Below are 12,392 nucleotides of genomic sequence, written 5' to 3' on the forward strand. Positions count from 1 at the left end.
CACACAGAAAGGCAAGTCACCATGTCACCTCAAAAACATGTTTCAGGACTGAGGAAGGAAACTCGAGGTCAGTGAGAAAACTCAGTGGTAGAACATGCATGCTCTATTTTTGACTCAACACAAAGTAGTGAAAGTGCTTTTTTTGGACATTTGAAAGCAAGGCTGGGAGTGTTCACTGCCAATTGTTTCTCATTTCCGCTCGAAGACACTTGACCATAGAAGAGACAAAACTATATGAACTCTCCTCAATCCAGCAACTGGCCAAACATCAACTGTTGTTTTCACCTAAATTAGCAATACAAAAGAAAAATTACATATGCAAATTATGTTTGTTCAATAATTAGGTTACGGTTGGTGTTCTTGTTGAAAATGACTCTTTATTTTTGTTCAAAGTAAGAATACAAAGTTATTTTAAAACTTGTGCTAGCACATGATCCATCTTTTCTGACTTTCCAGCTATTCTACGGTAGGCAGATAATAACTGCTAGAGAATGAGAGCACTTGGTGTCATATAAATCTTATGGAGTTTAATTAACTTTTAACACCATTCCTGGTCTCCCACCTTTCACAGTTTGTTGCTCGTGAAATCTGTGGCACGCTTGTATGTATGGGTGTGTACGGTCGTCCTCCTCCACCTCAGTAAGTGTCATTCTTGCAGGCGGCTGGCACAAATGTTGAATGCGATGCTATATGTTTGGAGAACTGCTGCGTTAAAGCTGTGGGTGTTAAATCGAGGCGCATCGACAGTGAAGGATGGTGGCAAAAGCTTGCATCTGTCTCAGCTCCATTTGTTTCACTGTTGGCTCCACTGTCTGGGACAGCTAATCTAACTACATGGCTCGCTGACAAACACCTCATTGACTATGGAACAGCAGGCAGGAGCATTGTTTACATCGTCAGGCTAGTAGATGGCTTGGACTCTTATGGTTTGGAGGTTGGACTCAGGATTGTGTTTCACACACTGAAATGGATTACCATAAACAAGTATATGTAGTAGAATATTATCAAGACACTTCTCTATTTTGAATTGGGGTACTTGTATTAGCCTTGATTACAAAGAGCACAAGCACAGACTCAGAATTTTTGGTTGAATGCCAAACTTCCAGCCATTTTACACATAGATATTCACAAGATATCATTGATTATTGCTTTTGGGTTCAATAAGCAACAAAACATAACTCCTCCCATACATGTTAGATGATTTAATTCGAAAGATCTCATCTCATTATTTATTATTATATTGTAACTATTACACTGATGGTTTTTGCACTAAAACTTGTACTGTGATTTTTATTTCTCTATATTACACTTAGACTCAATTAGTTTTAACAGTGTCTTCTGCTAGGGTAATTAATTATTTTAACTATCAAATATTTCTTTTTAATTCACACAAATGGAGAAACGGAGATAAAAGTATGCTGGGAAAATGTTTCCCCCTGACCCCCAGATATTTTTGTGCTTTTTTTTGCCCCATGAAACTCTCCCCCACATTTTTCTCACCTTATCCGTGTAATAAACTATAAACTAGCTGCAATTCTTCTCTAAATACCCCCTCAACATAGTATTTGTAAAGACGCATCACATCCGGTGATGTGATACCTCGCCGGTGTTGTCTTCAGGTGTCCCGTGTGTTCATATTTTGTTCAGTTTGTCCTTGGCTGTGCCTTCTCTTCTGCTTTGATGTCTGCAAAGCAGAAATATCAGGTCTGGAGTTGAAGTGGCAGCGAGGCCACACAGAGTCATACCTTGTTCAAAAAAAAAAAAAAAAAAAAAAAAAGGGAACTGATGAAAAAGCATTGATAACTGTCTGGCAGACACAGTTTAGGCTAATCTCTGTTAGACACACTGTCACAGTGTCTGGAGCACAGCCGGCCTCAATCACTCAGGACGTGTTTGTCGAACTCAACACACTCAGTACGACTGAGTACCTGCGGCCAGTCTGGAAAATACCTCAACTTTCAGCTTTGTGGACCTCACTTGTTTTTCTTTGCACATGGGTTGAGTGTGGGTGAGTGAAGCAGCATTGTAATTAGTGTAGTGTGGGTGGTCAGAAAATAGTATTCAGTGTATTACACTATTATCAAGCCCCTGAAATCTTTTACATGTTGCTGTGAATTTTAAAGCATAATCTATTCAAAGAGCCAAAAAAAACAAACACTGATTCTCTTCTGGATGGTGCCTTAATTTATTTTCATGAAAAAAATAGCTATTTTCTCCATTATTCACTAAATTTGTAAATATTTCCTTGTGGAATCCAGTATCACATGAAAGGTGGGTGTCTGCTGGCCTCTTGTGGTTTGTTATGGCATTACATCTTTATCCTGGAGCAGTGTGTAAACAGACTGGCAGACTGAAGCGCGCACACTTGCAGGAGGTAGATTAAGCATTTAAGCCAGCAGATGAAAGAAGAGAGGGGGTGATCGCTCTATTTTCCTCCTCTCCGTTTGAGTCAACATTTTTTTTTTTGCATTGCCACCCTCTCATGAACTATTCTCTTGCTTCCTTTTTGCTTTTCCTTATCCCTCCTTATCCACATTTCTTTTACTTCTCCACCTTTTACTTACCAAAGTAAAAGACTACCAAATTTATATTTCAGGGACTGTGTTGAAGTGGTTAACTTGTTTAACAGTGGCAATATCACCAGTTTGAGCCAGAATTGGAGCCTTTCTGTTTGCAGTATTGTTTGTTCACCGTGTGCATACATGGGTTTTCAGGTCCTCTACTTTCCTCCCACAGTCCAACAACAGGAACTTGAGATTAATCGGTGTCTTTAAACCTTCCTTCAGGTGTGATTGTCTGTATTTGCGTTGTGATGGACTTCTGACCTGTACAGGGTGTGCTGAGAAAGGCTACTGTGCCCAACAACCCTAAATTAGATCAAGCGGTTAAAAAATATTGATTTGATTTGCACATGTCAAAGATGCTTTTGTGCGTCAGCCAGTGTTTGGTTTCACTGGAAGTTTTTGACAGATTGCAGAGGAGATTCACAGCTTTTTCTTGGAGACAATCTTAGTGATAAAAGCTTGAGAAGCTCTGCTTTAAGGCTGCACTTCTGGAAGTATAGAAACAGGAACACTTCTTTTTTCTTGTGTGACTCTGCTGACTCAAAATGTTTATTCAGCCTTTGAAGTGCTTCGCTAAGCACTTTTTTCTGCACCTTCCCGCCTCTTTGCTAAGCTTGATCATTAGGACTGAATTTTTAATCAGCCAGCTTTTTTTTGTTGTTTTCATTGGGATTTATTGTGACCATGCTTAGTGAGCAGTATTTTCTCATTGAATATAATCAGAGGATATTGAAGTCGATTGTCAGATCATTTAAATATCTGCACCGTTGCTTTTTGGTAAAAGAGCAACTTGCTTGTGTTACAGTGGAATTTTTACAATATACATGTAAACGACTTACATTTCATATGCTCCTTAAAAACAGAATTTGTCAATTATAACCATCCATTTTCTTTTCCACTTCGTCCATATGGGGTCATGGTGGCAGTACAGAGAGCACTATAAATGAAATGAATGAAAGGGGTTTATTTTTGTCAAAACAATGTGTCGTCAATGAAATGAACAAGCATGGCGTTTCTTCCAGGTCGTCTTTGAGACGGGGCACATCTCAATACTGTCCCTGATTCATCGTCTGTATAGTTTATTGGCATCAGTGAGAAGAAGACAAAAGGTTTCTGCAGTATTTGGTTCTGTGTTTTCTCTGAGACAAATCACTTCTTTGATCATTTTCCACATCTATTGGCCACTTCTCACAGCCTCCTGCTGCACAGAGAGGCTTTGCTCAAAGCGTGGTTTGGTCCTCCACGCTATTACAGAGGTGTCGGCAAAGCCTTGTAAATTTGGTGTGACAGCCGAGGCAAACACTGCCACAGGGGCCGGTGAGCAAGGCCGACTGGAAACGGAAAAATAACTGGAGGGAGGGAGAGACACCTAAACATCCCTCCACAGAAACATAAGTCGTTCATCCTTTAGTGCAGGGATGCCGAACTGTGATCATCCTTCGGGCCACAAAAACTTTATCCTCACTGCTCGAAGGCTGAATGCATCTATAACAAGGACTTATGGGAATGCAGTTTTTAACGTCACTTCAACTGATTCACCAGGTTTGAATGTGCCTACGATAACTATAATCTCGCCTGTGAAAACAAAGATTTTAGTTGTGGCTCACAGGCTGCGACGTATGATTTATTCCATTTGTGAGTGGATAAACAGGTCTTCAGTTCATTGTGGAGTCACTACAAAAATGCGAGCGACCTCCCATGAACCCATACAGCCAATTCTGTGGACTTTAGGAAATAAGTCAGAGTATTTAGAAAAACCTCATGCAGAGCACAAGTCGCCTTGTGTTTGAGCGCAGACACTGAATCTCAAATAAAAAGGTCCTTCAATAACATTACAAAACATTCTCTGTAATATAGCAACATGATATGTTGAGAGCTTTTACTTTGAATGCAAATTGTAGTTTATTTGATGAACAACATACAGATAAATATTGTTACACTGGAATAAAATTCATGAAAACAAATGGTTTTAAGCATTCTCAGGGAAAATAAAGGAATTACTTAACGTTATTCTTCGCTTCGGTGTTTTTCCTACTACAACCTGAGTCTATAAGATTCACACTAAGACAGAATCGCATCGCATCGGAACTGAGAAAAGAAGTTAAAAAAAGTCACTGATCAACAGTGATTCAAACCACCTATAGAAAGTGATGTACCACCTGGTACTGTCTAGTAAACCAGAGGTGATCTTATCTTAGTGCAGGGTCACATACAGGTCACAATTGGGCCAAACCAATAATGAAATACAACACTGAACGTTTCTCTATTTGAAATATCTAATATAGATGAGCAAAATATCGTAACGTTTTCATGGACTCTATTTATAAACATCCTGGAATTTCTTTATGGGAGAAAGAAAAAACATTATCTGGAATCCTCTGCCACAGTGTTTTCTTTTTATATGTACAATTTAAGCAGTCCCCACCCTCCATATATATATATATATATACACATGTATTTCTTAGCCGGTGGAGTCGGACTTGTCACTAATAGCACAAGAGTTTGTTTTCACTAAAGCATCAAAAACAATGGTAATGTTTATGGTCTGTATTTATCTTAATTTTTTTAATTGAATGTATATTTCACTTACGTATCACAGCTTTCACTGTGCAGAAAGATCTGCTGTTTGAGGCAGCATCCAGTGCATTGAAGAGAAAGAGAGCAGAGACAGAGCTCATACGAAGTTTTAGTATCTCAACAAAACAGTTGTAATCATGCTCAGGTAAGCTCAGTATTGATCCATGTTGTGATGATAGAGTGTTATGCTGCTACGCTGCACGAGTTTGACTGAGTAGACAGTATTGTCCAGCTCCTATGTAATCAATCTGTGATGAAGTTTGAATGGAAAAGCATAAATGTGCCTCTATTGGTGCCATTGAGAAACACTTTGGTTTAGATCAATCATAATAATATATCATCAGCCTACTCAGTTACCGGTGTAATCATCTTGAAGAACCAAACGCTGGCCACTGTGGATGGCTGCGTCTCAATTATACCGTGAACTCAGACTTGTAATGATCCTCAGATCACTATTATGTGCTTCTTTTCTGAGGCACGAGTGAAGGACATGAGGCTCAAGCTGTTGTTGTCTGTCAATTTATATTGGTCTCAGAACTTTGAGACGTAGTCATAGAAGATGCTTTGTGTGTTACTGTGATTGTTAATACCGGGTTGCATGTGACAGATTTTCTCCTAAGATGACGAGGTCTACCTGTCCTTACATTAATTAGACATAACAGGTTTATCAATATTATGTTGTTTTGTTTTTTTGTTTATGTCCCTAATAGACCAAGAAACGGCCCTGCTAGTCTGAGCAGGACCAGAAAATATTCAGTGGTGTAAATTAGTGTCAGAGAACACTAGTTTAAAGTGTACTATTCAGAGAAATACTTACAATTTGCCACAGACTATATGAGTTGAGATGATTGCGATCTCGTGCTTATCAGAGTGTAGTACTGGCTGGGGAAAATGGAAAATCTGAATTTGTCAAGATTTCAAACACTTTTCCAGCAGTATCTCTAAGGCTCATTATAATTAAGTTTTTGATCTTTCTTTCACTTTTTTCAGGCCAAAACATTCCCATGAGGAGAAAGTCTTTATTCACACTGAGTTTTAATGGGGAGGAGGATATTTAAATGTCACTCGTGTATTTATGTTATGTTGTATGTTAATGTAGCAAGAAAAAACAATACAATTTAAGCAGCGTTATTTACCAAGACATCTCTTTCAGTGCTCTCAGTTTATTTTACTATATATGTTGTTGTGTTCCTCCCTCTCTTCTCTTCCCTTCCTGATTCCTCCATTCTCAGAAGGAGAGGAAAGCCGGGGGTTTATTAAAACTCCTCTCGGGCGCAGCTGCCAAGAAGAAGCCTCGCTCCCCCCCATCGTCCCCACCCACCCACGACCCGTCGCTGGCCGGCCAAGGCACCGACCTCACCCACCATCCTCACCACCACCACCACCACCACCACCACGGCCGCTCAGGTTCCTGTCCACTGGCGTCGCACGGACGAGCCGGCTCCTGTCCGATAGAGAGTGAGATGGCGGGAGCGATTGGCCTGGAGCCGCTGCACAGGAAGTCTGGATCTCTGGATACCAACTTCCCCATGTCGCCCCCGGCAACGCGCGCCGGCAACGCTCTGATGGTCCTCCGGCCTGAACCCAAACCCCTGTCCAGAGAAAGGTGGACACTCACACATGCACCCAGAAAAACACACTGACTCATAATTACACATGCTTGTCGGTTGAAATCTGTACTTGTATAAGTCATACTCAAACAAAAGTGCATTTCTCCGTGGAACAGATATTATTCAATATCCATCTTTTATAGCGCTTGAGCCTGTGCAGGGTCACAGGGGTTATTACATACTCTTCAACAAATCAATCTGTGTATTCAAGCATATTTTGTTATGAAATATTGATGATTTAACAAGAAAAACTGCTTGTAAAGCAGATGCTTGTTCAGAGTGAGGGTGTATGAGGTCATGTTTGAAAATAAAAGGAAGGTAAAATAGTTTTTTTTTAGGTTTTCACTGCTATCCTTTCACCACCAACAGAACTTAGCACGCCTACTTCTCATCACCATAACTATTAGTCTATTTATGATGAAATGCTATCAAAAAGCAGAGGAACAGAGTTTGTGTATACCTGTCATTACAGTAGCTCACAGGACTCCCTCAGTACGGTCATCCAATCACAGACCAGATTCACCAGCCTGCCACACATTTGTAACGTGAGTTCCTCAGTACCGTAATAAACACACAGCAAAATGGAATAACTGCAGGATGTTGATATAGTCATTGGAAATATTTGAATTCTACAGCCACATAACCATACATCCAGTCAGTCTAGAACCAAAGGGGTTAAAGCAATCTTGAGAGAGTCATTGACAATAAAACCTTGAGCAGAATAGAGATTGAAAAGAGTCAGCGCCACCCTGAGGCGCCTTCAGCATCAGTATGTCGTTACCACCGTGCTCCAGCTAAGAGGGAAAGTAGGACCAGTGTTTAATCGAGGTGAGAGCTACAAACCAAGTCGGCTGTTGATGCTTTGTGTGGGACGGTGCAATATGTGATCTCACCACCCAGAGCGGCACTTAAACCTTCTGTGAAACATTGCACATCATCTTTTTTATCCTGGAGAGAGGCGGCTCACTGAAACCAGCATGCTGCCAGAGCTCAGCTCTGCTCTCACAGACATTTTAGTTCCCCCCTCAGAGAAAACCTCTAAAAAAAAAAAAAACAGGACCACACTCATCCTCACTCCGACTGTGTCACAGGACCTGGAGGAGGTATGAAGCATGTATGATCACTGTCAGCAAGACGCTGCTCCAGTGGGAGCGCTGGTTATCTCAGCAAACAATGCACACTCCTCCCTCGGCTGCGTGTCAGAGACAGCAGCAAGGCAGCGCGGCAATCCTTACTTCTTATTGCACACATTCGATGGCAGCGGGACAACAAACCAAAGACATCGTGGTTGTCATACCACCTCATGATGTGTTTACTGGCTCTTGGAGGATTCCTGCTAGAGCAGGCCATGTTTTACTGTGCTGCTGTTTTTACTGTGAAAGTTTATCAAAGCCAAGAGGAAACAGTTACACACTATTTCACTCAGAAATGTGGGGCGGGAATGATTGAAATATTCCCACATGGCTAAACCTGAGAGGCCAAACCTCAGAGACAAACGTGAGACACCACCAATCATGCATGGAAAATGCACGTTCTCCCTGTCTGGATTTTCTCCAGGCAAATTTCCAGTAAGTACGAATTAGAGTGTGTGTCTGTGTGTTTTGATGGCGAAGCATCCTTAATCAGCGAGCTCAGCTCCAGCCGCCTGTGACTCTGATTGGGACGAAGCGACGGAGGAGATAGATGGACATAGAAAGAACCTAGATCCATTTCTAGCTCACAAGATCTCAGCACCCTTCTCCTGTGATTCCATCTGTGAAATCAACAACACTTAGTAGAGTTTTTTTGACCGCCAAGAGTTGGATTCGATGCTTCAAACACACAGATGACGTGAGATGTTTTCTAACATTGCACGGCTGAAGACCGAACTAAAGCATGAGATACGAAAGGAACAATAAACATATCACTTTTATTATTAATATTATTAGAAATATTCTCTGACTCCAGCCTCATTTAAAAAAAAAAAAAGGCATTTGCCTTTTATCTTAGAGTGAAAACCAGGTTACACATTCTACTGGTCACCAGTCCATAGGGGAAACAGACTGACAAACACACATGCGTGTCCAATTAATTTAGAGACTCCATTTATCACGAAAATGATGTTTTTTGACTGTACAAGGAAACTACAGTACCAGACACTCCAACCAGGAGCGTCATTGCTGCTCAATTCAGTTTTATTTTCCTGGTGCAAATAACAACACAGTCCTCTCAAGGCAGGTTGACAGAGAAAACCCCAACAATTCCACTTGAGCTAACATAGGTGACAGGTGAAAGGGAAAAACTGTCTTTTACCAGGATGAAAGCTTTGCAGACGCCAGACTTTTCGTGAACTCAGCATTGCAGGAAAATAGCCTCCGCTGCTTGATTTCCTGTGTGTGGGATGTTTCAGTGTCTCAACGCCTCTCATGCTGCTGACTGTGTCTGTGCGGCAGGTATCGCGTGGTGGTGCCCTACCCTCCTCAGAGCGAGGCGGAGATCGAGCTGCGGGAAGGAGACGTGGTGTTCGTTCATAAGAAGCGGGATGACGGGTGGTACAAAGGCACTCTGCAGAGGACGGGACAAACCGGCCTGTTTCCCGGCAGCTTTGTGGAAATCTTCTGAAAGGCAACGAAAAAAAGTGGACAAAGGAATTTCCTGTTTCTGAGTCAAAAAAACAACAACAAGAAAACAAGCTGCACAAACACATGAATACAAAAACAAAAGGAGCTGTTCATGATTTTTCAGATTTGCATTTTTCCTATACCTCATTAAGAAGAAAAAAAAAAAAAAAGAAATGCTGACCAGCGAGACGAAAGTAAAATTGGGAATTTGCCTTAAAATGATGCTAAAAATTTTATTTATTTGGATTGAGATCAAATATTTTATTTAAAATGTTGGTTTTTGGATACAGTTTTATAGTTTCCCAAAATAATTGAAGAGGAAACTGAAATCTCAAGCTAATATGTATTTAATACTGTTTAACACATTATAGACATCCTCATCCTGCCTCAGAAATCTGGATCAGTCCAACACACACACACACACACACACACACACACACACACACACACACACACACACACACACACACAGAAAAGCTGATCCCAGCTCCGACCAGCCCCGCCACACAGGAAGAAGGGCAGCTTTTCCCATCGTCCGCCCAGCACAGGGTGGGAGCAGCTCCCTCCGACTGGTTTTATCGACCCGTGGTGTTGACTACTGAAGGCACACAGACTCAGAGAGCACAGAAAGACGACCCCCTTGCCTCCCAGTTCCCCCTCCTCCTCCTTCGGCATCATCCACCAGCAAACACTAGCACAAAAACAGCATAAGCTCTGCTTTTCCACTGAGACCTCAGAACTTGAATTCGGGTGCTTTCTTTGTTTGTGAGTGAAACTCTCCGGCCAGGTGACGAGGGCAGCGTGTGAGCCTACACTCCAGGATCATCCAAGCACATCCCTGCGTCCAGTCTGCGACAGCAAGCACACGTCGTTTCTTTTTGTTCCCGATATGTGTCGACGATGCATGTAGCATTATTCTGTGTTTGTTTCTATGTTGAAATAGATGTTTGTTTTGTCATGCTGTGACCATTTGTCACAGGGATTTTAATTTAAAAAGAAATGGTGCAAAAAGTCAAGTATGAATTAGGCCGCTCATATTTCTCTTTATACATCTTGCATAAATGTACACAACTTCTTTTACGTTACATTTATCATATGTGCTTTCTTTTATAGACCCCCACCCCCACACAGACAGATTAAACTGAATTAAGTGGCTCGTTGAATGTAATAAGGTACAGGAAGTTACACCAAACTCTTTTAGGAATTTGTATTTACAAAGCTGTTTCTGAACGTCTGTATGAGACGACAAACGGAAAATGCACTTAATAATGTTTAATACAAACCTGCCAGTATACCTATATCTATACAGTATTTTACACTTATCGACTTGACAAAGGGGATTTCCATTGCTGCTCGTCGCGTCTTCAGTTCTCAGTGCAAACGCGGCTGTTTTTCTGAGCTGACGAACCTCTTTCTGACGAAATCTTTGTCCAGTTCTTCGTTTGAAATGTGAAAATTCGTCAACAAAGCAACAACTGAAAAAAATAAAATGTCGGGGGTCGGGGCACTTTGGAATCTGGGGGCAGCAAGGAAATCTGTTTTCATCGTACGACTGCCAGCCTTTGACTCTCCTTCTGAACTCGTCGGCGTTTAACAAGTATTTTTGTACGGCTTCAGTGAGCGTGTCGTCAGTCAGCTTTCGTGAATTTTTGCCGTCTCGAGTGCAGATCCAGGCTCGTCTAGTTTACATCCTGCCACAACCATCTACCTTTTTCTCTGTTTGAGGAGACAGAAGCACAGCGACACTCAGAGCTCGACTTTCTCACTGTGTGTGTGTGTGTGTGTGTGTGTGTGTGCGTGCGTTATGCGTGTGTGTCAACCAGAGGGTGAGAGGTCAGCAGGGAAAGAACACAGTTTGAGGGCATGATTGACTTTCCTCGCCTGTTGTAACCTCAGCCAGAACGAAGCACAAACCGCTAATGGCCACGTGCACGCAGGCGAGGCTCGAGTCATCGGCAGAGCACACAGTTTTCTAACACGCACAAAGCAGATCAAAGTCTCTAATCAATAAAATCCATGAGGGAGGGGGGGGGGGGGGGGGGGGGGGGACAATAAAATTAAGAAATTAGATACTCCAAAACATCAGCAAGTTGAACTGAAAATGGCACAAGATCTCTTTTTTCTTTGTATCTCATCGATACAAACCTCGAGGTTCAAAACAGCGTGAAAACTTTCTTATTTTTATTCCCAAATGATCCGACTGCAGAATGAATACGAGTGCTTGCAGCAAGCTTTCTGCAGACTCACAGGAAACAAGCACACAGAAAGAAACAGTAGTACAAATGATAAATCTGATGTCAAAGCAGAATTTTTTTTTTATTAGCTGTAAGACTTTATTCCATGGTTTATTATATATTTTCAGGAAATAAAAGAGGAGAGATGGTCTATAGAAGAAAAAAAAAGCATATTTATTCACATGTTCACCTTGGACTGTGAAGTAGGGGTGACCGACCATGGAGCTGCATTTATTAATGCAATGCACTATGGGTAACAGATAAATCTAAGCTACTCATGTTGAATTATTGTCACAGCTCACACAGACTTTGGTGAGACTAAATATTGAAAATGGAGATTGTGGGTGTGACCAATTTCTTTCTTTATATGTCTGACGTTTCAACTGAAGAGTTGTGTCTCTTCTTTTACTTTTGTTGATAGCTGTGCTGTGTTTGTTGTGGTTTCATCCACTGACAGTGCCAGTTTAATTTTCTCGACGATAAAGATGAAGTAAATGTCAAATTTTGGACTTTAGTCATTCGAAACAAGATTTAAAGCTGTGGTTTTCAAAGTGTGGGACAGGACTGGTGGACAGGGGATTTCCATTTCCAGGCACAATTACTTCCTTTAAAATCTTAATGGATCGATTTAATATTTATTAAAACACATATTTTCGGAGCAGAAATACCTCTCATCAAAATTAAATATTGGAAATTCAAATATGTAATTCAAATATTTTAGACCAACATGAGATCAGTTCTTCTGGTTCTTTTCCTTTGGATCCCAACTGATGTTAACAATAACATCTAATGTGAAACTATCAGGAA

The 12,392-nt window shown here is 41.2% G+C and overlaps 1 protein-coding gene across 1 annotated transcript in view; it reads left to right on the forward strand.

The window, feature by feature from the left end:
• Positions 1-9,500, forward strand: part of LOC308119149 (E3 ubiquitin-protein ligase SH3RF3-like) — an 89,414-nt gene extending 79,914 nt beyond the window's left edge. The window contains exons 9-10 of the mRNA XM_080478994.1: positions 6,374-6,747; positions 9,184-9,500. Coding sequence (XP_080335120.1) covers positions 6,374-6,747; positions 9,184-9,352 — 543 coding nt within the window. The 3' untranslated portion in view covers positions 9,353-9,500. The remainder of the gene's footprint in view (positions 1-6,373; positions 6,748-9,183) is intronic.
• The last annotated feature ends 2,892 nt before the right edge of the window (positions 9,501-12,392 follow it).

Source organism: Lipophrys pholis (genome assembly GCF_963383615.2).
Source record: "Lipophrys pholis genome assembly, chromosome: 13".
NCBI lineage: Eukaryota > Metazoa > Chordata > Actinopteri > Blenniiformes > Blenniidae > Lipophrys > Lipophrys pholis.